Below are 27,044 nucleotides of genomic sequence, written 5' to 3'. Positions count from 1 at the left end.
GCTCTTCTGTTTGGAGGGTGTTTTTGCCGTTGCTTGGGGAAATTGACATAAAGAGGAACAACTTTCTCGAAACCCAATTGTATCTACACGGAGCTGGAGAAAGTTATGAAAGCGCCGGTAAAAGTGTGATTGACGGTCTTTAATCCACAATACCTTTAATTCCCGGTCCTGCCATGCGTATATAGACTCACTTGGATAAGCCGCTCAGTTGCCGTCCGCTTCATCCCGCTGCGTCCGTACTTCCCACCGTCATTAACTCTGTGTTATTATGTTCTCCCGAGCCTGATTTCAAGTGTTTCCTTTGAACAAGTCCGGCGTTTTTATCAGCGCAATCAAGCCTGGCTAACCAATCTGATTCTCACCACTGTGAAGCCATGAAACTCTTTTTTTTTAGGTCGCTAAATATTTATGAGGCCTCTGAGCACATCACAAGTTTGTTTTTTTCGCGACGCCAACAGCAACAAGGAGGCAGTCTTCAGAGACCGGGATCCCGATCACAGCGCACTTACCAACGAGCTTGCAGCTCGAGTTCCCCCATGAATATGTATAGTCGTTCTTCCTTTTGTGGCTCTCAGGGAGGTGGATCTGCGGACGCCTTCGACAAAGACCGTATCTGTTTCTAAGTGCTCCGCTGGAGGATTAGCAGCATCTTGTCGGGCCCGAAGTTCTTCTGCTTCTCCCTGGAGATTGAGAAATTGAAAGGTCAACAGCTTCTCTCTCTCGTGAAAAGACTAAGTATGGAGTTACACGGGAGGATGTGGAGCGTCGCCGTGGCGCCGGGAGATGGAGCACAAAACGGCGGTTTTCCAGGACCTCGAACGTCTTGACCCCGTCTTTTCACTGACTGATATTAATAAAAGGAAAATGACCATTGGGTGTGAAATATTCTGGTTGTGTGAAAGCCCAGGAAATGTCAAATTTAAAAGAGTTTTTTAGACATTCTGTCAGGCTTATGCATGTTAAAAGCCACTTTTTTTTTTTTTTAAATCAGTGTTGGTTACCATACAAGTTCCTCCAGTTTTATTGAAAACTAAAAATTCCCAGCAGCCACTGGTTGACACCGTCTCTTTTTCATTTTTAGAAAGATTTATGCAACTTCTACAGCAACCTTTGAAGTGAAAATCACGTCCGTCCACTTGGAAACAGCAGAAACACTGAAAATCCGTTTTCAAAAAGTTGCTATTTCAGTGGTTCTGAGCACTGTGGTGTAAATAGACTCCCAAAATACGGCGAAAGTTTTGCATTTTTACTTGAAAACGTTGTTGCGTAGACAGGCACCTTTGCCACCGAACTCAAATGATGCCGCTGGTAGATTGAGGCAGAGATAAGAAGAAAGTGTGCATGAAATGCAGAGACAGAGGGAGGTGAGGAGAGCAGCAGCGGGGGTGAATCCTCCAGAGCGGAGAAGCGAAGCTTCATCAAAAGAGGCCAAAGTGAGGCGGAGACATGCAATATTGATGGAGAGTGTGGAAAGGAGTGTGGCAGGTAGATGAAATAAAGACTGTTCAGGCAAAACGTCTGACCACACACACACACACACACACACACACTTAAGGTTGTTTCGTTTAAGCAAAAAAAAAAAAAAAAGTTGCTGCGAGTTGGGAGGCTTGTTTAAATTTAGGAACTGTCGCTCACATCACTTTCCTGCTTTCATTCCCAGAATAAAGTCCTGAGCATCGACGGAGTCAAGGTGAAGCTGCAGGTAAGACGTTTGATTTACTCCGACAAACAGAGACGGGGGTTTTCTGAGTGATTAATGAGACATGCACCCCAAAAAAATAATGTTTCCTGGAAAAGAAATGCACTTCATAAATGACTTTTACTCGTCATCTAAATGAGTGTGCAGTCACCCTGCACAGGACGACTCTGGAGAGAGGAGAAAATGTAACTGCCATCAGAGCTAAATGGTGAAGCCAGACTGCGCTGCCTGATGGGAAAAAAAAAAGACTTAATTAGCGTTATTCCTCTGAGGCCGGAGCACCACAGGGGATTTCTGTTTAATATTATCACTTTCACCAAGAAAAGAAGAAGAAGAAGAAAGAAAAACTCTTGTGTAGAATTCTGCTCATACACTGTCATCTTATATAATTAATTCTGGACAATTCATGGTCTACACCAGAGTTGTCAAGCATAAAGATCGTGGGCCAAAACCGGCCAGGAAGAGGCTCCGATCTGGCCTCACAAACTACTAAGCAAACTGAAAAAATGTCAAAGAAAACTGTTATTTTCACAGATTCCACAGAGTAGTGGACACACAGCGGCTGAGATATCGGCATGAAAACTGGATGCCTTGCTTCTTCAAGTCATGTGATCAGGCTGAGTGTGTAAAAACATGCAAAAGCTTTAGGAGAAGTGTTTTGTCATAATTTTGGGGTTTTTAAAATAATTGTTTGGTTTTGTGAAAACAGATATTTTTGTCACACATGCTCTGTGCCACAACAAAGACAATTTAAAATTCAAATTCAAAGGTTCTAATGACCAGTGTTGGGCAACTTACTTCTTCAAAAATCTAACTGAGTTATAATATTTTAAAAGCAAATAATTACTCAGCAAAGTAACTATTGCATTACTTTAAAAAAAAAATGTGTTTATGTCACAGTTTGGATCCCATTTTAATGGAACTTTGAGATTCATGTGCAGTTATTATGAAACCGAATATATTAACAAAATCAATGGACACTTGACAGAATAAATTAAAAACAGGAAACACTACATTAATCCAAATTATGTGAATGCTGCTGTGTGATAATATGAGACAAGACACCAATCACATTTCATTTGTAACTGCAGACAGCATTTCTACGTTTGAAAAAGAATAATAAAACACAGTAGATGTATGTCAAAAGATGTCTATAATTACATTTAAAAGCTGCCTTTGAATGAGCAGAGCTCTCTATGGCTGTAGCTCTGTCACGTCACATGACACTAATACGGTTCCTTCTTTCTCTATGATGACATCATCATTTAGAACTTTCCTAACCGAGGAGTTGGCAACAGTGTATCGTTTTAAATGACATCATCACCTAATTTGACCTAGATATGCCATTGAGTAGCCATGCAGATTAGATTACGACGTCATTTGGGTAACGGTAACGGCATAATGCTGGAAAAAGTACAATAAATACATAAACAGAGCTACGTGACCAGTGGACACTCTGCATGCTCACAGGAACATGACCAAGCAAAACGCACTAACTCCCCTCATGGGATGTCAGTGTTCCAGAGTGCTGCAAATCGTTTCCAACAGACAATGAATGTTAAATAATTCCACAAAGATCTCATTTCCATCCTGCAGGCTTTATTCAGTATCATTGGGATAAATTGAATGGACGGCCACAGGCTGACTGAGCAAACTTAAGACCTATTAAAAAGACGATCATAGAAACTTTATTCAGTGATTACTTTCCTCTCTCATTGTCTTTAGATCTGGGACACAGCTGGACAGGAGCGGTTTCGCAGTGTCACTCATGCTTACTACCGTGATGCCCATGGTGAGACACTGCAGCATACATGCCTCTATCAACATGTCCTCTCTCTTTATCATCATATGTTCTCTTTTCAGTGAGTGGCATTGTGTTTGGGTGACTCATAAGACTATATTGTATGTTATCCACTCTTCTGGCATGCAGTAAGTGTCAAGGCGTTTGAATGATTTCTTTCCGAGGCCAAGGCTTTTTCTATCAAAATGTGTCTTATGGCAATTGTGTGTTGTGAAACGGTATAATCAACGTAGAAAAGAAGAAAAAAACATCATCTTTCAGGAGTCAAGGACTGTTTATCAGCACTCATATGTGGGCATTTCAGTCAGTGTGTGACTCACAGTGTGTATGTAGCCTTGTATTCATTTTGTTGTCATTACTGACTTCAGGAAGTTCCTTTTCAGTGCGTTTCATTGGTTTGTTATGACTCTGAAACTTTGGCATATAAAGAAGCGTAATGTATTTCATTTGCTGTCAGGCAGCACATCTAAGAGTAAACACAGTCCTGTTGTGATTGCAACCTTGCCGAATCAATTTGAAGCTCTTTTCACATTTTCATTCCAGGAAAAGTTCTTTATTTTTGTAATGAAACACATTCGTATGGACAGAAGACGAAGTTGGCTTGCTGTTAGGCGTGACTGTCAACTCTGAAACTACCGAGTCCATGTGGGAGTCACGACACTTTGAGGGCTAACGTTGTTGTTATTGTCCATCTACTCACATGTGTGCAGAAGAATGATTGGCTGCACTTCAGAAAAATGGCATTTTCAAAAAGTTCTGCCTTGGGAGCGGTTTTCACTGAGTTTTGTTTTCAGTCGCTCTGAGCACTGTTGTCATCTAAATGGACGTCAATCAAAACATTGTTGCGTAATCAGGCCCTTTTATACATATTATATCCCAATCTCTTCCTATCTCTGAGTAGGTCAATAGGAGCCCACATGGGGTTGAGATGAGATGAAGAACAAATATGTAAGAACATTTGTGTCATGTGACCATTTTCACTTGGAATCTCATTGAATTTGCACTCTGTGGTTTTTGCATGAACTTCAGCGCAATCTGGGTGAAAAATGTTTCCTCAGCTGTTTGATGTTGCTTGAGATTTGCATAACATCCACTGAATAGAAGTCAGAATGTTTTAAAACTTGTTAAGGTCTTGCAGTATGCCCCGATGTCATTCAGCGATTACATAACTTAAATCTCCTGGTATGTTTAGAGCATCACTCTGTTTGGTCTTTGATTCTCCGGGTAGTGGGGGAATATTACCTGACCAAAGAGAGGTTTCACCATCTGGATGTGTGTGAAGTATAATCTCTTTGAGTTTGCACAGTTTAAGCATGGATATGTTGTGTGTGCATCAGCATAAATTATTCAGTGAGTGTAAATGATCATGTCTGTTTCATCCTCATTGTGGTCTGGAATTCAGCCTGAATAATTACTGCAGATTTATTTCACAGAAATGAGTCTGTCACATGGAAGAAGGGTTTCAGGAGGACATCTGAGACTTTGAGTCACTTTTTGCTTTGAAAATTCTGTCCGGAGGATGTGTTAATGTTTCTAATCAGACCATTTGAACTCTGATCACCTTCAGCTTTTAGAGTTAAGTAACCATCTATCTGATGGAAGATCATCAGGGTTGGAGCTGATCGCCAAGCGTTTTCTTGGCTACTGTGGGATTATTGAAACAAACTCATTGATTTAAAGGTGCATGTGTATCATGTAGGCCATGCTCTTCTTTTTTGTAATATACGACATCCATCACTTTGACACTCTTACAGATACAAGGGTTAAAAATGTTGCTGACTGCGATTCACTGCAACTTTTTGTTTCAACAAAGTCCTGTTTCAGCAAAAGACTGTCGGCGAGGTTTTGAAGTCAAAACATTTGTGCAAAGGGGTCTGCTGTGGCGGTTGAACCAGCTTTCAGTGAAAACACACACTTTTTGATCTCCCTTCCAGCCTTCATTATCTGTGCTCTCCTGACTGTCAGATTCTGTGTTTCATCAAAAACCTCTGTGAGCTAAATTCAGGTTTCTTTAGTTGCTGATTGTACAGCTTAGGTAATTATTGCAGGTTTCTGTATAATCCTATCTAACCTTGGGCAAAGCAGTGTTTTGAATCTACCAGAAATCTCAAACTGGTCTGTGCAACAGGGGATTTTGTTATTCTGTCTCAGTACAAAGCGCTCTACTGTACGCCCAGTAGCTCAATAAAATCAGCACTGCTGGTGCACAATGCTGCTATCTGGGACTAGAAAATACAAAGGCAGCAAAAATAGGATGTAAAGACTTGCAGTCCTGTAATCCCTCACTTGATTTACCGTGAAACACCGTGGTTTCAGATCTTCATTCATCTGATCCCACAGCAGTTTTCTGTTTTTAATTTTAGCAATTATCAATTAACAGAAGACAATGCTGTGAATGAATGCAACTTTAAATAGGACTTTTTTTTTCCCACAGACTCACAGACAGTGATTTCTGGAAGTGTTTGAGCTCATGCGATTGAAAATAAAACACATCCTGCCTGTTCTTAAGATACACCCATCCGAGTACTTGTGGATCTTAATAAACTAAATCAACAACATCACTTCAGACTTGGGCCGTGACACTGAACAGCTGACAGTTAACTTAAATTGATATGAAATGTTTGTTTTTCACAGAATAAATGTATGTGACAATGTATGACATGTTGTCCATATTGTTTTCATTTCATCCATCATCGTCAATCGGCAGTACTTTTATGACCCTAACAACACAGCTAAAACTCCGTCACAAAGATGAGGAACTGCGATCATTTGGACTTTTGAGGCCGGAGCAGAGCTGCAGGAACCGAGTCATTAGCCGGAGCGCCAGCGCTCAGAGAAGAGTGTAGGAGGGTGGAGGACATTGGATTAGGAGCAACCGAGACTGGTGGACAGGCAGCATATCTGGTGTGTGGGTGAAAGAATGTAGACACTCATCAGGTATTTTTGAGCTCTTTTATTATAAACATGTGATTATATTGGTTTTATCGTTCCTGTGTTTTCATCCGTCGACTGTCTGCACAGAAATAAACTGTACTGACGATCATTCTTTGTATTTGTTAAAATAAATAGGAAGAAATGGACTGCACACACTGTTTTCCTCATCTTTAAAACAGTTATTATTGACAGGATTTGTCCTGTGACCTTCATACCGAAGCATCTGATAAAACCAGGGTGCAGCGAACATCTAGAATAATCTATAAATCAAGTTGCTCCAGTCCAAGGGCTCCGCTCAGAAAGTTATTCAATTTCATCAAAGTGGAAAGATATGATAAGGAAATTATACAAGGATCTTCATGGTCGTGTTAGTTTTTAGAGGTTTGGGGGTTTTATCTTCCCTCCTTTGATCTTATTAATGCCTTTCTAGTTCAGCTCGTCTCTTTCACTGGTACATTGTTTTTCATCTTCAAGTCGCTTGTGACTTCAAGACCTCAAATCTGTCTCCTTTAGCGCTCACAATCCCTGCTCATCTCTTTCATCAAACCCCAGTGTCGCTGTTCTATCTGCCAATAAGCCTCACGAATAATGAGACTTTTGATTGAGTCCTTTGTTTTTTGCTGCTTAAAATGAAACTGAAGCTTTTTTGTTTCTTTATATTTGACACCCAAACTGCACATAAATAATTTTCTTCTTTTTGCACAAATATCATCTGAGACCGACGTTAGCCTTTGAACGTTATCAGACATGCCTGTGTAAACACAACCATTTTGCAGTCGGTTCATGATTTTCTGTGTCCTGACTTGAGCCACTGAGCGATGATGACAAATATAAGAAGAATTTAAAGCAGCTTGAGGACAACTTGGCTTTATTACACCACTGTCACTCTGCATCATGTCTGTCTCAGACGCAGTCCCAGACCGCCTCTCAAATACCTGCCCCGACTGACTGACTGATCCAGATTCAGTGAAAGGAGTGGGCCCCTCTGCAACCCTCTTTATATGTGATGGCGTAACATTTATACTGTTGCTTATAATCCATCTGTATGTTTGACTGAGAGCTGTTGGAAAAACATTTGGTGCACCCTGTGTCCATGCAGATGCATCATCAGATCACCCCAAGGTTCTTGTCAGTTACATAACTTCACCATGTGGAAAGAAGAAGAAGAAAAAAAAACTTTTAAAAAACCTGAAATGGTCGATGCTTTTAACGTTAGCAAGAGTGACTGTAACCAAAAAAGCCACGCTAAAAAAAATAATCCATCTCCATATTGGCCTTGACATTAAGTGGGATGCTGGGTTATTTGTGCTTGTTGCAAATGGCCAGTGTCACAGTGCAAAGCATGATGGGATTGACCCAATGACTGATTCATATTCATGGTGTATATAAACTGATCACAGTTCAGGAAAACTGGATTAGCTCGTCTTTCATTTTGAAACTGCATTTTAAATAATTTAGAAACTGCAAATGATCAAAACAAAGCATTGCAGGAGAAGACAAAGAGATATGGGAAAGTGCAAACATGCAGAAGAAATACTGAGACACTGGACAGCTACGAACAATGACACGCACACACGAACCAACAACCAGGACACAGAGAGCTGAAGCTTGATAAATCCCAGAACCACCAGGTGCAGACAATCACGCAATCAGGCACAGGTGAAACACATCAGGACAGAGAATGGCAATCAGACACAGGAGGGGATGTCAAGAAACAAGATGTCAAAATAACCCAGAAACAAAACATGTATGACAAAATGCATTCAATTAGATGATTCTGTGATAGTCTCATGCAAAAGTTTACAAGGCGAAAAGAGAAAAAGGATGTCAAATATCCACCACAAAATTAAAGATTTGCTCCTATAATTCAGATTTTAATTCATTTCAAATTTGAATGTTTTGCTTTCTTCCAGCTCTTCTTCTGCTGTACGACGTCACCAACAAGACATCGTTTGACAACATACAGGTAAGCGCTGCTCCTTCGAGAGAAAAACATGAAGACACACAGTGAATTATGCAGCTGTAGCGACTTGAGTGATTCTGTTTGATTGTGCTGGCTCTTACCTTTTTCTCTGTGCAGTTTCAACAGACTCTTGTTCTTTCATAAAGCTGCCTAACAAACTCATTCCTGAGGATCTGTTTAAATTAGTCTGATCACAGGCAGAGAGAACAGGAAGGCTCAAGTGAGATTGAGACTGCGATTCAGTTAAATCATGTAATTTCTGTCTGCTGTTCCACATCATCAGCATTTGCCTTTCCTCTGGACTTTCATGGTTTTAATTTTTTTTTTTTTTTTTTTTTTTTTTGCATGAGTGCTCTTATTCCTAGATTGAAATTTTAATATACATCCAACTTTATTTCACTGCGGGAGGCTGACATTTATGAAGCAGTTCATGTCAAGCTCCTTTTATTTGGGGAGGCATTTCTTTGGCGTTTGGCTCGTCTCAGATATTATGGACCAGTGCTCAGCCGCATGTGAGAAATAACTCAAGCTCGAGATGGAATCGATCAATATGAAAACGTCACGATGGGGAACATGCAAACTCCAGACAGAAAGTCCCTGGGAGACCCCCTGTAGCAAGGACCACTCAACCAAAGTGGCTCCTGTCGTCTGGTCAATGCTTGACGCTCCCTCCCAGCAGGAACCAGACCAGATGACGAAGCCGAGGAGAGTCACATGAACACTCTGAGAACGGAAGCTACAGAAGAACATTTTATTCTAAAGAAGCAGGTGGTCTTTTGATCTCGACACATGGCGCAGTGTCATTTTTAAAATCACCACTAATGAACCCACAGTCTAATATTGGCTCGAGTATTGACTTTAGTGATTCACCTAATTAAAAGAAAATGGCATTTCAAGACGGTCTGGCCTCCGGGATTTCATAGATTTTACTTCCTGCCATATATTAATAATATAACAAGTAGCCCCTAATGACTTTTTGTTGTTGGATTTTATTTGAATCAATATTTTGCTGTGCGATAAATCGGACCCTAGAATTGCTCCCTTAGGTGGTGAGTTATTCTTACTTTTATGATTTAATTAAATTTAATTGAGCAAGTCTTTCTCACCTAAAAGAATAAAACAAGATGTGGCTGTATCTAAAGCTAAGCAGACAACAGATATTGTCTCAAAATGACTAATCTAGAAATAAAATATGTATTTGTGATGCACCTTGCAGAAACTGGAAAAGCAGACACAGTTCATGATAGGAAAAGCTAAGCACCACTCTTCCATGAACCGTTTTCCATTTTGGGGCCCCAACGTGTCAAATTGCTGAAGTTAGCTCTCAAACGGCGCTGCTTTCTCAGAAACGCCGTCGTTAGAGCTGTCAGGGAGATTTCAGCTGTGGCAGCTGGTGTCACCACGCTATTTTCCATCCTCCTTCGCTCTGTGCAGTAAATGTTACCTGCTACAAAAGAAGAGGCAATTTCCAATGTCCTTAATTGACACGGGGTGGGAATGGCTCCTTCAGAGCAGCAGAGAGCTTGTTAAGGAAAGGAGAGGCTGTTTGTCAGCAGTGTGTGCGGCAGAAATACGACGCGCTCGCCTTGAGAGATCATTGAAGCAGGAAAGATGCTTCCAGGGTCCGGAAGACAAACGGCTCAAAGCGGGAGAAAGAAGATGGGTGTGTTGGGAGCAGAGAAAGCAGAGAAGGCAGGACGTTGATACATCGGAAAAGCAGTAACGCAGGGGAGGATCAGAAACAACCTGTCAGCCGCCGAAAACAAAGCCTCCAACTCGCTCTGTGCTGTGCCGCAGAGAGCCCTCAGCCTGCGTGCTCACAGTCGAAACCAGAGTGCTTCAGGCTTTGTTTCATACACTCATTTTGCTTTTTTGTTTAGTTTTTGTTCAACAACCTCCAGCTGAGTTGAATTTGAGGACACTTACGCAAGTACCTGCACTCCGCCAAACCCGGAATTATTCATTATATTTCAATCTCTAGTGTTTAGTCACTTGTGCCGACTAATTAACGGTATTTCCATCGCTGTTGGAGCAAATTCAACAATAAACGCAGTGCAAAGATTGCCAGAAAGGCCACGAATTAGATGAATCATGCAGTCGAACTCGGCGTGTAATGAAAAGCATTAATGTCTCTGTTGGCCACCTCGATCCCCGTAATGATTGAAGTCCAATATGCGTATTTACATTCAAAAACAACCCGAAATATTTCACACAACACCATCATACAGCTTCCCAGACATACTCTATCTCTAAAGTCTTGTTTGAAACCACCAGTTGTTTCTCCTCAATCAATACTGCCACATCTTGCACTCCATTTTTTCAGTTTAAAAAAATTACTCCCATTCAAGCAAATTTAAATCCAACTTCTTTTCCTCTGCTATCCATTCGCCACCAATCTTGGACAGTTTTTTAAACCGTTACCTTCCAGGAATTGTATAAACTGGTTGATCACTCCGGCTCGTCAGACATCTTTCATCTTCACTGATTAAAAGAGTCATAAATTGGATTGGTCCTTTATTACCTGCATTGATCAATAATTCGTTGACATCTGTTTTTTTCTGCTTATCAATCACTTACTGCAAACCAAAGCCAAAATCCAAGCTGCATTTCACTTTAAAGATCTGGATAAACTTGCGTTTAGATTGCACTGAAGATCGCGTCTCTTTTGATGAGCATGCAGCTTTGGATGAATTTCAGTCAGAGGTCCATCAGATCCACTCAGCATGAGGTAACGAAGGAGCTGAACTGTGGACTCTGTAGATATTTTTAAAAAGCGTTTGAAGACTCATCTTTTGATTTTACCTTCATCTAATTTTGTGCCTGTTCTTGTCTTTTTTACTGTACTTTGTGACATTCTCTTTCTTAAATACACTTTGATTTAAAGCTGCTGCAGGCAGGATTTTGCCAGTCAATGCAAATTTTTCTGTGTTTTCTTTGGATTAAATGTTAGAGTATCCAATGATAATCCTTTAGCAGTGTAGCAAAATTGCACTACCGCGAGGGCGCAGCGTTTCCATCTGTCTCTGTTCTGAGCTGAAAAGGAATCTCGACCGCTCCCGGTATCTTTGACCAATCAGAAGAGCCCCTGAGGCTCTAACCGTGATTGGTCGAGGGGCGTTCGTCGCGTTCTTGTGGGAGGGGCTTAACTTGCGTAAGGACGTGACGTCAGAGAAAACAGGACAGGATTGGCTGTGCCGGGTTTCAAATCGCCATCTTAGATGGGTCAAATCGCCATCTTGCTTAGGTAAACCTAAACAAGATGGCGGAGATGCCAAATCCTGCCTACAGCACCTTTCATGTGTTCATTCTACATTGATTAATTAAACATGCAATATTTTTCAGGAATATTATTAAACCGAAGTTCTGGGATTATAAGATAAGTTCTGTTACTTATCTTGAGTCTCTCAAGTCTGTTGAATCAGCAGCAGCGTCTTTCACAGAGAAAAATTGATTTAAATATTACAAAAAAGATACCAAGGTTCTTTTAACTGCTTTAGATTTTTATCAATTATTGGATGTAGAGAGTCTATTATCTAAAACGCTTCAATTTTTTTCCAAACATAATCTCGTCTTGTTTACGGAGCCACTTCCTTCCCTCTTTCTAATACTGTGTCCTCGTGGAGCTGCAGATGCCTGTCGGCTCGCCGCTGCCTAACGAGCGCTAACTGGTGTTAATGAACGTTAATGGTGATGAATTCCACTCGAAGGAAAGAGAGAAACAAGACGGACAAATCTTTTTTTTTTTTTTTCCTACACAGTTTCCTTCAAGACGTCTGTCTGTGGCAGAAAAAACTCTCCATTAGTCTCACACGTGCACGTCAAGCTCAACTGCATCAACCAGAGTGAGGTGAACTTTGCCCTCATTATTGCAACAGCCACTGATCAGTCCTCGTTCTTGTAATATCCAGCAGACTGAAGTCTATTTCACTTATGTTGTGGGAATAAAGCAGAGGCCATTTAGTGACATGAGGAATGTCTCCCTGTCAAACGCAGTGTTTCCATCGTCCTCGAGCCAGCGGACTGATTCCTGCAAAGTGGCATCGTTCAGAGGTCAGAACGCTCGCCGCGGCTCGGCGTTCGCAGCATCGTCGAATCAGAATTCGGCGCACAGAGTGTCCCGGTTGACCTGCAGCTGACCCGTCTGATGATGAGAGAGATTCCGGCATTAAAATTCAGGGACAATCTGCAATGTTAATGAGAGAACCTGTCGGTCATTAAGATAATCAAGGTACTGCTGGCCTTACATCTGTCCCTCCACGTGTCCGTCCGTCCGTCCATCGGTCCGTCTGGGATTACAGGTAGACGGAATGGATGACAGTATGGCTCCGCAGATTATGAACATCATCTGTTTAGTAACCAAGGAAACAAACCCATGCATACGGAGGGAGAACATGCAAACTCCACAGGAAAAAGCAGCCAGTTTCAGGTTGGAAGAGGGGATATTTTTCCCTGTGAGGAGAGAGAGCGTGAACTGCCACACCTCCGAGTAATCTACTGCTAATTCTCTAATAGTGTAAATAGGGGTAAAAATGTAATTTAGTTTGTGAGATAATTTTCCCAGCATAATATCAGAAATGCATGCAAAGCATGTGCCTTCAGAAAAGAACTCTTAATATTAATTTAAATTATTCAGGCAGCTTTGTGTAGGAAGCCAACATTTACATTTAAAATAAATTTATGGTGCAGCAGCATTCCTGTGAATTTATATATAGTCCACAACTGATTTGCATGATTGACTTGTTTGCTCAGCTTAGATTCATACAAAGTCAAGTTGATGTTCATGTTGATTTCAAGATTGTTGGAAGAGGAAATATTTACTTGTACCCACTATATTGTATCAAATATACCTATTTCTCACAGTATTTAGTACATATTCACAGTAGATTACTAGAATACTGTAGAATTCAGTGTGTAATCCATGTTATCTAAACCTGTTGAACGGCCCAGTCGTGATACTGAATATCAAATGCTGCATGGCGGCGTGGTTGCAGTCGCTCTTCCCTCTTGCATGTGCCAGTGTCCAAATGCTTGATCATTTCTGCGCGTCTGTGTTACAGAACCACAATGAAAGCAATGGGTGAGATAAAAGCGCCGTCTCCATTCATCACTCCCGGCCCGTCCCCGGGGCATGGACTGGCTTCAAATGAAGTGGCCGCCTGCCTGCCGCGTGGCTGTTAGTTAAATGTCAAGGCGCCGCCGCACCAGATGGTGATGAGAGAAACTGTCGGTAAATAATGCAGCGATATGAAGTCAAATACCATTCATTAATAATCACAGGAGACCGGCAATTTAGTTTCAGGTTTGTGAGATCAGTTTGAACCGTGTTATTCTGCACCATCGGGTTCTATAGGAATTAGTATGTGCTTGATATGCAGTAATCTGCATTTGTCATCTTGTCACTCAGATGTCATCTGCAGAAAGGCTAAACTAATGGGCCGCCCAGGTGTGTGCAAACACATGGAAACAGTGCAAGACTAATGGCAGGATTCTTCATGCTGCTCGCTTCTTGTTGTCGTGAAATCAATTTAAGAGGGAATAAAGAAGCAGACATGTCCCAGGGATGAATATCTATGAGACTAACCTTGTTGTAATGGTTTCAAAATCTGAAAAAATGAAACAAGAATGACTGTGTCCTCTCTCTCATTTCACTCCTCTTTGGTTCAACGATATATTTTCAGTCTGCTCATCAGAAAAGTGTCTCTTATGAGCGACTGAGTCTGTTGTAACTTTCCAGAAAGAATGAAAGCTTCTGACCTGTGATTGGACTGATTGGTCAAAGGTCAATATCCTGAAAATGAATCTGAATCTGAACTGTTGTTTTCTGCCCCTCCTTTTTAATGCCTTCAAAGCATCTGAAATTAACTCACTTTCATGAAAATTGATGATATCAACTGTTTGGCAAGAACAGCTTGCAACAGGCCAATCTTCAGTGGTGTTATTGCAATATTTATTTTGGGTTTTTTTTATGAGGGGCCACTGCACGACAGCTGAGTGACCTTGCATATAAATAAAATATTAAGATCAACCAGCTAATATTTCATGAACTGAGTCGTGATAATTCGTCAAGAGTTACAAAAAATGTGCTACAAAGAGGAAAGTGGTTTTATTTTGCAAAAATTGAGTTGATGGAGATTTGCCCCTTCTTGGTCCTTCTGCTCCAATTTTAAAAAAAAATAAATAAATAAATCTAACCTCCATTTTCATACCCCTTGACAGTTTGCACTATGAAGTGCAATCGATGTTATATGTTGATATAGCAATCACTTCTTAGTTGAAGTCACTTGACCTGCAAAATAAATGAAAAAGTTTTGACCTACAGAACAGAAAATACATTAATCACACTTTCGGAAGCCTTCTTGTGTTGTTTAACTAATTTATACTATCTGCAGCATCATGTCAGGGATTATTGAAGTAGTTTAGGCGTATATTAGCTGTGTTTTTTACAGTCTTGTAATCCTCAGACATCTCAGCAAACAGGTCGCGTTGGAGTGAGAAGAAATATTCAAGGCTTTGCGTTTTATGGGCTCACCTTGAATGACAATGTTGTTTTTGGCGAGCGGTTTCTCTGGATTGGTTGTCTGTCCAAAGAAAAGAAATCAAGCTGAAAAAGCATTGATTTTTTTTTCTCTGTCTCTCTCTTTCTTTTGGAGATGTTTGGGCAAAATCACAGTTGCCAAGAACATCTTGAAATCCACTGGAGGTGTGATGTAAGTGTTGCCTTTATGACGTGTGAATATAGAGAGCTTCTGTTCCCCAACGCCACCGAGTGACAAGCGGTTTCATTCAAAATGAAAGTTTCACGTCCCGAATCCTTGCTTTTGTGCCGGCATTCTCCCAACAGCCAAAACAATATCACGCCATCGTGAAAGAAGACATTCAGCATTCTGATATGTATTTTTGTAAATACATACAAAAAACTTTAACTTGTCTTCAGTTTCATCTCTTCTTGGCCTGAACAAACGCAGGAACTATCTATATTTCTGTTGCTTGTTTTTCGATCTAAAGGACTGCAGTCTGCAGACTAAAGGACCCTACAGAGGAAGGCTGTGAAAATTGATTTCAGTTGCTGCTATGAGCAGAATAGTAAGTGTTCTCAGAGGTGACTTTTAGAAATTATTGTGAAATTAGAAACAGAGCGATATAATTACTTGCTACAAACAATCCAACTGTGTTACCACAGACGGATCTGTGGATTATACAGAGAAATATTGACAAAAAACAAACAAATGTGTCACAATGTGCTCCGTCATATCCCTTTGAAATCCTCTCTTCTGCTCAGTTAATTGTGGATGTGAATCCACTTAGAGTTTCTGTGTTTTCCTCCACTCGTCTTCTGACTCTTTGTTCATCAGGGCCAATTAGCTCACCTTGAATAAAAAGCTACCTCGGGAGGACGGATGGGCTCGATACCAGCGGAAAAACCGAACTGTTTCATAAACGAAGCCCTGTTTCAGAGTGAGGGATTGTGTTTACAAGGACTGACGTCAGGCCTGACAAGACATCAGCCGGATTGGCAGGAAAGGCTCGGAGGCTCATATCCTGCTCTGACACATTGAACATGTTTCTGGAAAAAAACAAGCACGAATGTCATGGAGTATACCATGATAATGAGAACTGTATGAGCACACAGTCATAGAAATGCAGCATCTGATTTCTGTCATGACGTTTTGGTTGGCAAATCAATTTATTATAATAAAACTATACAATACAATTAAGTGTTCAAAATGCAAAAAAAATAGAACAAATTTCATTGCAATACCATGTCTGTGAGCTCTTTTGTTTTGCAGCTGAATTCTATTCACCTCAATCCGTCCGTCCATCAGCAGCCTTCTCCTCCATGCTCACATTCAGCCGTACTTCATCTTTTCAAAGCGCATCAGTCATCCAGACACACTGCATCGGCCCCGTGTTTCCCTGCAGACACACACATCTGGTGGCTGTTTCATAAACATAAAAGCTTTTCTCTTTCCTGTCAGGCCACAGACTGCAAACAAGGCTGCTGCTGCTGTCACTGTATTTCATTGTGACACTTTTTCTCTATTTTTTTTTTTTTTTTTAGGAGGTTTTCTAACACAAAGGTTGTTTACTAAACTCTTGGCTTGAGCATGTTTCTTTTATGAAGTGCAGAAGATCAAATGTACATTTATTCCACAAAAGCAAGAATCCTGTTGCCAATAATGCTTACTTTGCATGTGTTTGTGTTTCTGCAGGCGTGTGTGTGTGTGTGTGTGTGTGTGTGTGACAGGATCTGTGTGTGTGCTCCTGTGTCAGATGGAGTCACTGTGTTGGGCTCAGCTGCCTGAACCGTCTCTCGGGGGAGAAGTCCTAGTTTCCCCCCAGTCCTCTGGGTCGGCTCTGCCTCTGCCTGTTGTTGGGCGAAGACGTCTCTCCTCTCTCTCTGTTTCTCTAATACTCTGATCAAAGCCGGGCAGGAATAGCATCGTCACCCAGAGCAAATCTGCTCTGACAAAAAAGTGCAGCAGAGGAAAAGTTGGGTCATGTGGGGGAAAAAAACCGCAAGTTCCACGAGGAGATTCGGTCACGTTTATGCTTCAAGTACAGCCTGGATGCAACTAGATTATGTCGTGTAAGAAATAAGAGGATGACTGCTTCAGGTGTTGACTTTACATGATGCCAACCAGTGTTTATTTAAAATCGATAAGCATCTCAAAACTGTGTGAGTCCGACAGATAAATACACATTACGCATCATTCTCATTGTCAAGAAGAATGAATGAAAAACTTTGTGAATTATTAGCTTTCCAAATAAACTGCATCCTGTATCTGCAGCTCCGGTTCTCACGGGCACTTTGCCAGCGTCAGGTGTGTGTGTGTGTGTGTGTGTGTGTGTGTGTGTGTGTGTGTGTGTGTGTGTGTGTGTGTGTGTGTGTGTGTGTGTTTGTTTTCACCCTTAAAAGGCTTGTTCTAAAAATACCCTGTAAACAAAACGCTCTGCGACGTTGCCTTATCAGCGACAGATCCTTCCTGGACACAGAGCACGGAGAGACCGTATCATTTTAGAAATTGCTGCCAGACAAACACCGTATTTGTGAATAAAGAAAGCTACAGAGGAAACGAAGGCCAGCAAAACAAATCCGCTGCCAACAGCCGACCTGCTCGGGTTTATGTCCCGGAGCGATGCGTGCTCCTGCTTTCTCCCGGCAACGAACGGAAAAGCCCATTCAAGATCAGATTTTCAGTGACAACTTGTCTTTCCAGTGTCACGAAGCAGCTTCCTTTCTGATACACCTTCTTTGGTCCCGGTCTTGTCTTTCGCCGTCACCGTCTCTCCATCTTTCCGTCTTCTTTCACCCTCCCACACGTCTCTCCTCCCTTCTCTCGTATCCCTGCTGTTGTTTCTTGGATCGTCTCGTAAACGTCAAAACTTTATGAAAATTCATGTTTGAGAGTAAACGGCTTTCATCATTGTTCTGAGAAGTATTAAAAACCTTTGAACTGGCATTTTAAATCCAGGCAGTTGTGAAGAAAAGAGATCGGGGGTGTCTTTTTTTAGTGAAATTGAGTTTTGAGCAAGTTTTTTTTTTTTTTTTCATACAAACAAAAGCGAACTCCCAGCCGCATCTGATCCATGATTCTGTTTATAAGTTTTAATGGCAAAACGATAAGCTGAGAAACTTCTTGCCTTTCCTGACGCCGTGTCACACTGTCATTGACATTTGGCTCCGTGAGCGTATGGCCAGAGATCCTGGCGTTAATCCTGAATAAAACATGAACCTTGCCCAGTTCCCTCCAGACCTGTCCAGTGAGGATATGAAGACTTATTTGGAGTTTTATCCATCTTCTTCCTTCAAATGATTTCCATTTGTTTTAGTGCAAAGATTTACAAAACGGTGTTTCACCTAGCTTGATCATGCAACTTCTTTATTTAGTGCAAAACATACTCAATTGCACTGACTCTTTCAGAAAGGTGGTTGATGAGGACCGGTTGAGATTCTCCCTCTCCGGTTGTGCGCTCCACATTATTTTCGAGCATCAGCATTGCAGAGCAGGACGACGTGCCGTCGCCGTCCTGTCAGCTCTTTTGCTCGTATGTTGTGCTTTTCTGCCTGGTGCAGCACATTTGCAGCCTCTTCCTTTCTCCTTGATCTTTCAGACACGTGCTTTCATGTTTATATATGGAGGCCCGGTCGGTGGATTTCAACTCAGCATATTTCACATTATTGATGCTATTTTTAATCAGTACCACATCTGTGTTGCAGAGAGTCGGGAAAACAATAGGGAAAACGCCAAACATTTAATTATTCAACATGAGGTGTGTTGCAGTGTTTGACAGTTCCTGAAGACTGATCTGTTTTATATTAGCTTCTCATCGTGTTGTCCTGAACTGTTTTATATTTTGTTGTAGATGTTTGTGCCATTATAGTTCCAGCAGTTTGTCTTAATATCCACGGTCCTGCCATTCTTCCTTCAGCCTAAGTGATACAAATGTATCGTATCTGAACGCATTCAGCTGAACTTATTGTGTCATTCATTCAGACGACATCGAAGGAATTCACTGCATTGATCCCCTTCGGCGTCTGCTGCATTGATGCGCGAGCCGTCACTATTCTGTGTTTGAAAACACTGCAGAAGACTTTATTTCTCAGGGATTTAAGCAGCCAGCGTCATCATCTGGAATCGGGCATTGTATCTGTGAAATGACCCGTGAGACGATGTGCTATAAACAGCCGAATGATCTAATTACAAGCTATGGCTCATCAGTAATCACAGCATAAGGAAACAGGCGCCAGGAGAGAAGCTGTTAGATTTGATGCTGCAGAGGTTTCGCTCGGACCTGTTGTGGGAGGATGAGAGGTTGCAGGTTGGGAGAGAGATAACAATAACCAAAGGCCAAACACACAAGAGGAAAGAAATTCAGACTGGATAGAGGTTACCTACCTCATGAAAACGCAAACCACTCTTTAGAGGAATTGAAGGAGGAGACAGTTTTAAAGATGAGGAACAATGGCAAGTGACTGAGCCGGGAAAAAACTTTGAATTATACATGAAGCGAATGATTAGCCACATGCAAAGTGCTCCTGGGTGACATTTCACCTCCTCAGCACTATGCAGAGGAGCGGCAGTGATATAAATTCACACCCAGCTCAGTCTTTTTTTTTTTTTTTTTTCCCATGTGTTCAACGTGGCGGAAGGCTTCGATCTCTCAGCTGTCCCTCGGCGTGTCCGCGTGGAGCTCGGTGATTAAAGATCCTCAGGTTTTTTTCCAAATCGGCCGACCTTTCTGACCTCATTAACTCCGAAGCACTTCACAACGCAAAACCCATCCAGCAGCGGTTTAACGGCCGCACAGTAAAATCCAGGACCGGCTGAAGGATAAAATGTGTGAAGGCTGAACAAACAACAGGATACAGCAGCTCTTTAACAACAACTACTGGACAGAAGAGTGGTCTGTTTCCTTAGAGCTGAACAGAGTATTAGCTGAGAAAAGTTAAAATCAACATCACTCCAAATTAAACTCTGAATGTTTTGATTTATGTAAGTGCCACAGGTGTATTCTATCTCATCTTTATTCAGGAGTTCTTCTGCCTATAGATCCATGGGATTTCCTTTATCCTTTAAAAAAACTATTGAGCTAAACTATCTGAATATGTATGTGTGTAGAAAGGATTGATCACAACTTTTGACATATGAGCATGCTGTAAAAAAAACCCTGCATGTTTCTCTTCTGTTCAGAAATCAATCTTGTAATAAAGTCTTTTATTGTAAGTTTTGAGTGTGACGGGACGGGAGCGATCTTTAATTCGTGTGTACACCTGCATTTGTCATTTTGTCATGTAATTACGTGAAACCAGTCGAGGTCCCTGCATCACTCTGGTAGACGTGAAGCTGACTAAACAAAAGGATCGCAGGTTGGATTAAATGACAACAGGAGACAAAGACAGACTGGGAAATGCTTGAACAATGGTGGATTATTCTGGATCATTGCTTTGATGTTGCGCTGTATTGATTAGATTGCCAATGCTGTGTGTTTTTATTCATACCTTTATAATTAGTGAGATGTAAGTTGCCATTTAATTTCAACACCCATCAGTATAATGCATTTCCAATGGATGTATGTATTAGATGATCATTACTCCAATTGACACGAGCATAGTGTCCTCTACCCACACACACAATCGGTCAACACACTGTCCATCTCATCACCGATTATTTACCGTGACCTTTGGCTGGAGGTGACCTCCGTGAAATCCCTCTCCAAACACCAAGTCATCCCCAGAATTAATCGCCGCCGAGGGAAGGCCGGGATCGAGCTACCGGCCAGTCGCAAAACCCCGCCGCGGAGATATTCACCGCGGGTGCAATTAGGCGGTGTGCTGAGATGAGAGTAATATTTCAGCGGGAAGGTTTGCAGGTGTTCCTCTCGGCTAATTAATCTCTCATTAACGGTGAGCGGTCGGTCCCCTTTCTGTCTGAGCTCATGCAGTCACAAGCGTTGCCGGCTTCCCTGCAAGGCTTTATCGCTCCCCTGTGATCGCGCTGTAGCTGAAACAGGAAGCGGCAGACAGTGTTGATTAAACTGAGGTTTGTTGTGATGACTTACGGTCCTCCTTTTTCTTTTTTTCTTTTTTCCCTCTCGGTGCCTTCTGTTGTTTTTATATCCGTATCTCGATGTCCTTGCCATATTTCTTTTAATATCAGCCGTCTGTAAACTTTTTTTTTTTCTCCTTCTGTATTCATCATCTAAAAAGCCAAAAAAGTCACTTTTCATTTCCTCCTATTCAAAAATCCATCTTGTTAAATTTCCAGTGCAGGTTTGTCCTTGTCAAGGACTTCTTTATGTACAGTATTCACAACATATTTTCCTGTTTTTTCTCTCATTTTCACGCTTGCATTTTCTTCTTATGTAACAGCTCCATATTGTTTCTTGTTCCATGTGTTTAACAGGCATGGCTGACAGAGATCCATGAATACGCCCAGCAGGACGTGGTGCTCATGCTGCTGGGAAACAAGGCAAGAACTCCAGTTTCATGCTGATGAAAATCAAATATCAGCAAATCTTTTATCTTGCTTTGTCCGACAAACTCTCAAAACTGGCCAATTAATCTCACGCAGGCTGTGGAGTACCTGGAGAATAACTAGCGGCCCTACAGTATGTTTTAGTGTCAGCAGTGATGGTGACACACGCTGCTGATATGGTCGTTTTTTTAAATAAATCCTGTCTCGCCAGGCTGATTCCACCCATGACAGAGTGGTGAAGCGGGAGGACGGTGAGAGACTTGCCAAGGTAAAGAACAACATTTCATCATCCCGGCCCCAGGCTTAATAAAACACGAAGAAAAAAAAAACTTGGTTCGCCTCTTTTCTTTAAGGTTGGTATGTCATTACGGGAACGCTGAAAGCAGCACTGTGTCCTTTCTTGTAATTTTCTAAAGGGATTTGTGTGACTGATTGAATTTTTTTTGGTGGCTATTGATGGATTCATGTCGGTATTCAATTACTTTTTCACTTTCACTATTTTTCACATATTTCGTTGTGCTTTGAGGGAAACACAATACCTGCAAACAAAAAGATTGGGATAATAAACCTTTGATAACCAGTATTAAATTTGTAGATTAATAAAGCTTGTTTCTGCATTGACATACATGAAAACATTCATAGTTCTGTGATAAATAACAGCAGTTTCTGTGAGCCTCAGCCTCCACATAGTGGTTTCACGTAGTTTTTACAAAATTACATCTTATTTGTTGCACATTTTTCAAATGACTGTTATCCTTGATTAATGAAGAGGGGGTAGTGGACCTCTTTTAATTGGAAAAGTTGTGGCAAAGAGGGTCTTGCAAAGACAAACACTGCCTCAAAATATCCAACTCTCCCCAGAGATTAGAGCAACAAAGTAACCTAAGGCCCAGTCTGTTATTACCATCTGCTGAGACGCATCCCTCTGCAGAAATAAAGCTTGGAGACAAACCCATCACCTCAGAACTTGATTAGGAAAAATTAACAAGTCCTCTGCTGCAAACCCCAACATAAATATCATGCGGCGGATTAATGGTCTTCTCTCTGCCTCTGCAGGAATTTGGAGTTCCCTTCATGGAGACCAGTGCTAGATCAGGTCTCAACGTGGAGCTGGCGTTCACAGCGGTGGCCAAGTAAGAGTTAATCAGTGCAACTGTTGGCAATGGATGACAATAACCCAGAAGAATAGCTCCCAGAATGTTATAGAGACGAGTCACAAGGCATTTTCATGTTTGAATATTGGCACACTGAGTTCCCTGAGGCATCTGTTCGTTCATCCTGTGTCACAGGGAGCTGAAGCACAGGTCCATGAAGGATCCCAACGAGAAGTTCAAGCTCCAGGAATACGTGAACAAGGAGATGAAGGGTGCCGGCTGCTGCAGGACTTAAATACCTGCTTTGGTCACCCGTTTGATCCGTAATACCTGTGTGTGCGTGTGTGCATCACTCATTTGCATGTGTTCACTTCCACGGCCAGATGTGGGGAGTCAGCTCCAGCGAGGTATAAACCCTGTCACATTTCAGCTTCTCCACCTTCAAATCGCTTTGTCAAACTGCATAAAACCTTCATCCAGCTCCTCTCTTCCTGCTTTTCACTTTCATTCTGTAGCTGTGAATGATGTTGCCCAAGGTTATAATTTGCAAAAAGAAAAAAAAAAAAAAAAAACAATAAAAAGGGCATCGGACTCCAGTCATTACACTGTTAATGGACATTTGCATTCATAACTTCAGCTGCATAATTATCTTTTTGACCCTGCGAGGATCGCATTGTGGACGGATTCATTAGAACCAGAAACGACAGACACAAAAAGCATTTTGTAATTTGTCTACCCAGAATGTCGGTGTAAGTTGTTGTTGGTTACTGTTGGTATACTCGATGTGCAGTGATGAACGCTCTGCTCATGTTTCGGCGTTCATGCCATGACTCATCGTGATTCACTGGGCTCACTGGAGCCGCTTCAGCTCACCAGCATTAATTCAGATTTGATAAAAATGTGTTACTTCAACATACACTCATCACAAGTGGTTGTTGCTGTTGGGAATACAAAATGTTCTAAGTTTTAAAAAACATTAGTTCATCAATCGTTATTTTTTAATAATTAATATAATTAATGGATGTAAAATGGTAAAAAAATCTATTTGGTTATTCATTGGTAACAAGTGTTACATACAGCCTGTTGTCATGTTTTTAATAATAGAGGATCAATGTTGATCACTGCAGAACTGAACTGCAACTTCCTGTCTTATTACTATACTTACTTACTGAATGTAATCAGTGAATATTTTACCAACAAAAAACACATGGACAGTATTTCCTTTGCATGTAAAAAAAAAAAATGCAATAGAGCAAAACTGCACTTTAGATAAACCGAAGCGTGGGGTGAGGGCAGAGGTTACAGAGTTTTGGAGGACATGCTCATCGGACCACACAGTGGGTTTTTCAGTGGTTTTACAATAGTCCTGCCATTCCAATCAAACATCGAGAGAATCATAAGCTACACTGATCTAAAGTATAAGAAACATGTAATTTTATGTTTACAGCTTTATTTGTAGTCCATGCAAGCTGTAGTAGATCGCTCTGACTCTGCTTTATGTTCTATTGTTACTTTGATCCATTATTTCCATGTGGGCTGTATAATGTTAATTCTTTCTTGAATATTTTATCTATGTTTCTTATAATGCTTCAACAGGATTTCATTTACTTGTAGAAGAAGCATATGCTTCTTTACATGCTGTTGCTTGAGTACCAGAGATGGGATACTTGGACTCGAGACTCGGACTCGACTCGGACTCGAGTCACGATTTTATGACTTTTTGACTCGACTTGATAAAATCAAAAAAAGACTTGGACTTGCTTGGACTCTAAGCTCAGTGACTCTAGACTTGGACTTGACTCGAACCCTTTGACTCGACGAGTCACGTCAAGTCATAATAGTCATTTTAAAAGTGCGATGTATGAATCATTTTTATTTTTTATCGCTTCATTTCATGGGATCGCAGTGGCGAGGTGCGCCTGCAGCGGGAGCGCTTGTTTCGTGTCGCCTAGACCACGTGCAACGGGCGGAGTTCGTTCACTTCCGCATTGACGGGAGCGCTCGTTTTCGACACCCGCGCATTCCAGGCGCATTCCAAACAACACAACAGGTCGGCCACGATTGTTTTTAATAAACTGGTTTCAACACTGCCCGCCTGGAATGCGCGCATAGGCATCAGTTTAGGGGGAGACTTTTGCCAGGGGTGTTTTTTTCTCCACTACACACAAATCCTTCACGTGTAGCCATTTTAACCCCCGGTTATTTTCAGTACTATATAACATTCCGATGCTCCTGAACGCACCATCCGCAAGCATCAGAGACGCAAACAGACGTTCAGAGGATTAAAAAAACAAAACAAAAAAGTGCGGCTGTTCTAAATGTGCGTCTGTTCCAGTGGAAGCTCCACACAGAGCAGCTCTGTCTTCTGCAGCACCTGTGGTGAGTTTGAAAACTTGGTTGCTAGTTTAACCCTGTGATTATCCCATGTTATAGACTTTATGCAAGAGGCGGTAGTCTGTTTTGAAATGTGGATATGCCCTGAAGAACTTTACTGTCAACATGCTAACAGCAACATTTTGAGGCTGTTTGGCCTCATTCTAGTCTCAGCTAATGTTCATCATCAACATACTTTTCGTCCCCGGGGGACCTGTTGCTTTTGATTAAAAAGAAATGCGAGTTTTATTGAAAGATGTGAATAGGGATGAATTTCATATTTTTATTTTTGAACTGTAATGAAGAAGAATGCATCAAAGATGCTTTATTTCATTAAGGAAACACAATTTATTTTAAGATAGGTTTAAATGTGCACACTTCAGTGAAGACTGTTTTTTTTAAATCTGCCCCTTGGTTCACAGCTCACTGGACATTTAACACTGAACATAGAAAACAGAGCTAAACATACTCAGACACTGTCTTTTGTCCCCAACAGAACTGCAGCTGTGAGGACTGGAAGTCCTACAGGTCACCACCAGTCATCTTTTTTATAAAGACACCAGCAGAAAGGAGAACACTCGGGCAACAATAGCTGAAGTTATTGGCGTGAGTGGTGAGTAAATTGTAACGATATAAAGTGCCTGATCAAACATTTTTACATGGAGATAGTCATGGAAACATAACCCCACACATGCGCTGAGCGCATGTCTGGTCAAAAGGCAGAGTGCTGTGGCGCAGCCGCACCGCATCAGGTGGGCGCTCTAGTAAGGCTGCGTGAGTGCTGCGACCTGCGCGGCGCAGTGCAGCGGAGCCGTTCCGCAGTATGTGGGTGCTCGGCGTCACACTGCTGAGCCTCTCCTGGGACATCGTGGAGCAGAGCCTCATTTTCAGACGCTGCAGAGAACTGAGGCTGCTCTCCACTTCACAAGAGAACACTGAACCACCAGCAGGAGCTGGGCCAGGGTCTCCACTGGGACCTCCAGCAAGAACCAGGGTCTCCTGATCAAATAAGTACACTTTGCACTTCCATTGTAACTAGTAATCTGTAACCTGGGAGATAACCGGACTATTATTTTATTGTTTCTTTCTTTCTTTCTTTCTTTGTGCAGACGTCACCTCTTCAATCACCAGTTCTGTCAGCTTTGTTCATTTCTGTTGAACTCTGCTCCTGGACAAATAAAATAATGGAAAACACTCCTGAGACTGATGGTTCTCTGTGTCTAACACACCTTGGATGTTCAGTAATGTTTGTTCTTGTGTCGATGGTACAGTTAGTGTTTTAATATATTTCTTTAATGGTGGCAGAGCATCTTTACCAGATCAGAGACATGTCAGTATGTGTAGATCTGGTTCATTAGCTTGATCAGTCTAAAGCTATCTGAGGACGTCTGATGGTGATTCTTTGGATTAACAGACTGCCTCTTCTGATGTCGGTTGCTTTTCTTTTTGAAATGTTGAAATGTTGATTTGTGATTAGGTCTTTCCTCAGATTTTATAAATGAAAGAAGGAAACAGAATGACTGGCCGTACGCAGGTTGTACAGGAGGCAGTAAACAGCACAGCAGAATTAAAACTTCCATGAAACACCAGAGAGCAGGAGAGGAAGAGGTCATACCATAACCTGGAATATCCACTCATGACAGAGTTTTGCTCCAATAATTAAAGCTAATAATAATAATGAGGATAATAAATTTTTCCAGCCTCCCAGCAACAAAGGTTAGACAATAAGGCTTCATGTTGTTCTTCCTCTGCTGATTCACCAGGTTTTTGTGACAAAGTTGACAGAGTCATCAGACAGACTGATCATGGGTGTTTCTGTTGTGGGCTGCCTAACTGTGTTTTTGTAATTTTTGCATTTACTCCTGGAGTTGCTTTGTGTAAAATGTTCGATTTGAGTGGAAATGGATAGTTAGGCTTGAAGCCAAGATTCACCCAGTCACAGATATAATGTTCTGGTAACAGCATGTGTTCTAATGTAACTCCAACTGTCCTCCCGAGGTTTATTCTTTTATTCTGGAAATGCTTTGACCTTATTCCTATTTGTGATGAATAGAGTTAAGTGGTTTGTTTCTGTGTTGTCCCTGAACTGTAAATCCAGTTGACAAGTAGCTGATATATCTGACACGTAGCTGATTTCAACATGAAGTTCAGCATTGTTGGGTTTGTAACTCACATAAAAGTTTGAGGCCAGAGGATTTTATTA

General features: G+C 41.5%; 1 protein-coding gene across 2 annotated transcripts in view; it reads left to right on the top strand.

Moving 5' to 3' along the window:
* The window catches only part of LOC115387129 (ras-related protein Rab-26-like), a 54,192-nt gene that overhangs the window by 14,962 nt on the left and 12,186 nt on the right, over nt 1–27,044 (top strand). The window contains exons 3-9 of one of the 2 annotated variants that reach the window (XM_030089709.1): nt 1,661–1,702; nt 3,425–3,491; nt 8,348–8,400; nt 21,303–21,368; nt 21,586–21,642; nt 22,431–22,507; nt 22,664–22,797. In XM_030089709.1, the coding sequence (XP_029945569.1) occupies nt 1,661–1,702; nt 3,425–3,491; nt 8,348–8,400; nt 21,303–21,368; nt 21,586–21,642; nt 22,431–22,507; nt 22,664–22,763 (462 nt within the window). In that variant the 3' untranslated portion in view covers nt 22,764–22,797. Of the gene's footprint in view, nt 1–1,660; nt 1,703–3,424; nt 3,492–8,347; nt 8,401–21,302; nt 21,369–21,585; nt 21,643–22,430; nt 22,508–22,663; nt 23,022–27,044 lie in introns of those variants that run through there. The other variant, XM_030089708.1, reaches the window with a different exon arrangement.

Source organism: Salarias fasciatus, chromosome 4, assembly GCF_902148845.1.
Source record: "Salarias fasciatus chromosome 4, fSalaFa1.1, whole genome shotgun sequence".
NCBI classification, from domain to species: domain Eukaryota; kingdom Metazoa; phylum Chordata; class Actinopteri; order Blenniiformes; family Blenniidae; genus Salarias; species Salarias fasciatus.
Note: the sequence above shows the minus strand (reverse complement) of the source record. Positions and strands in the feature narration are given on the sequence as shown.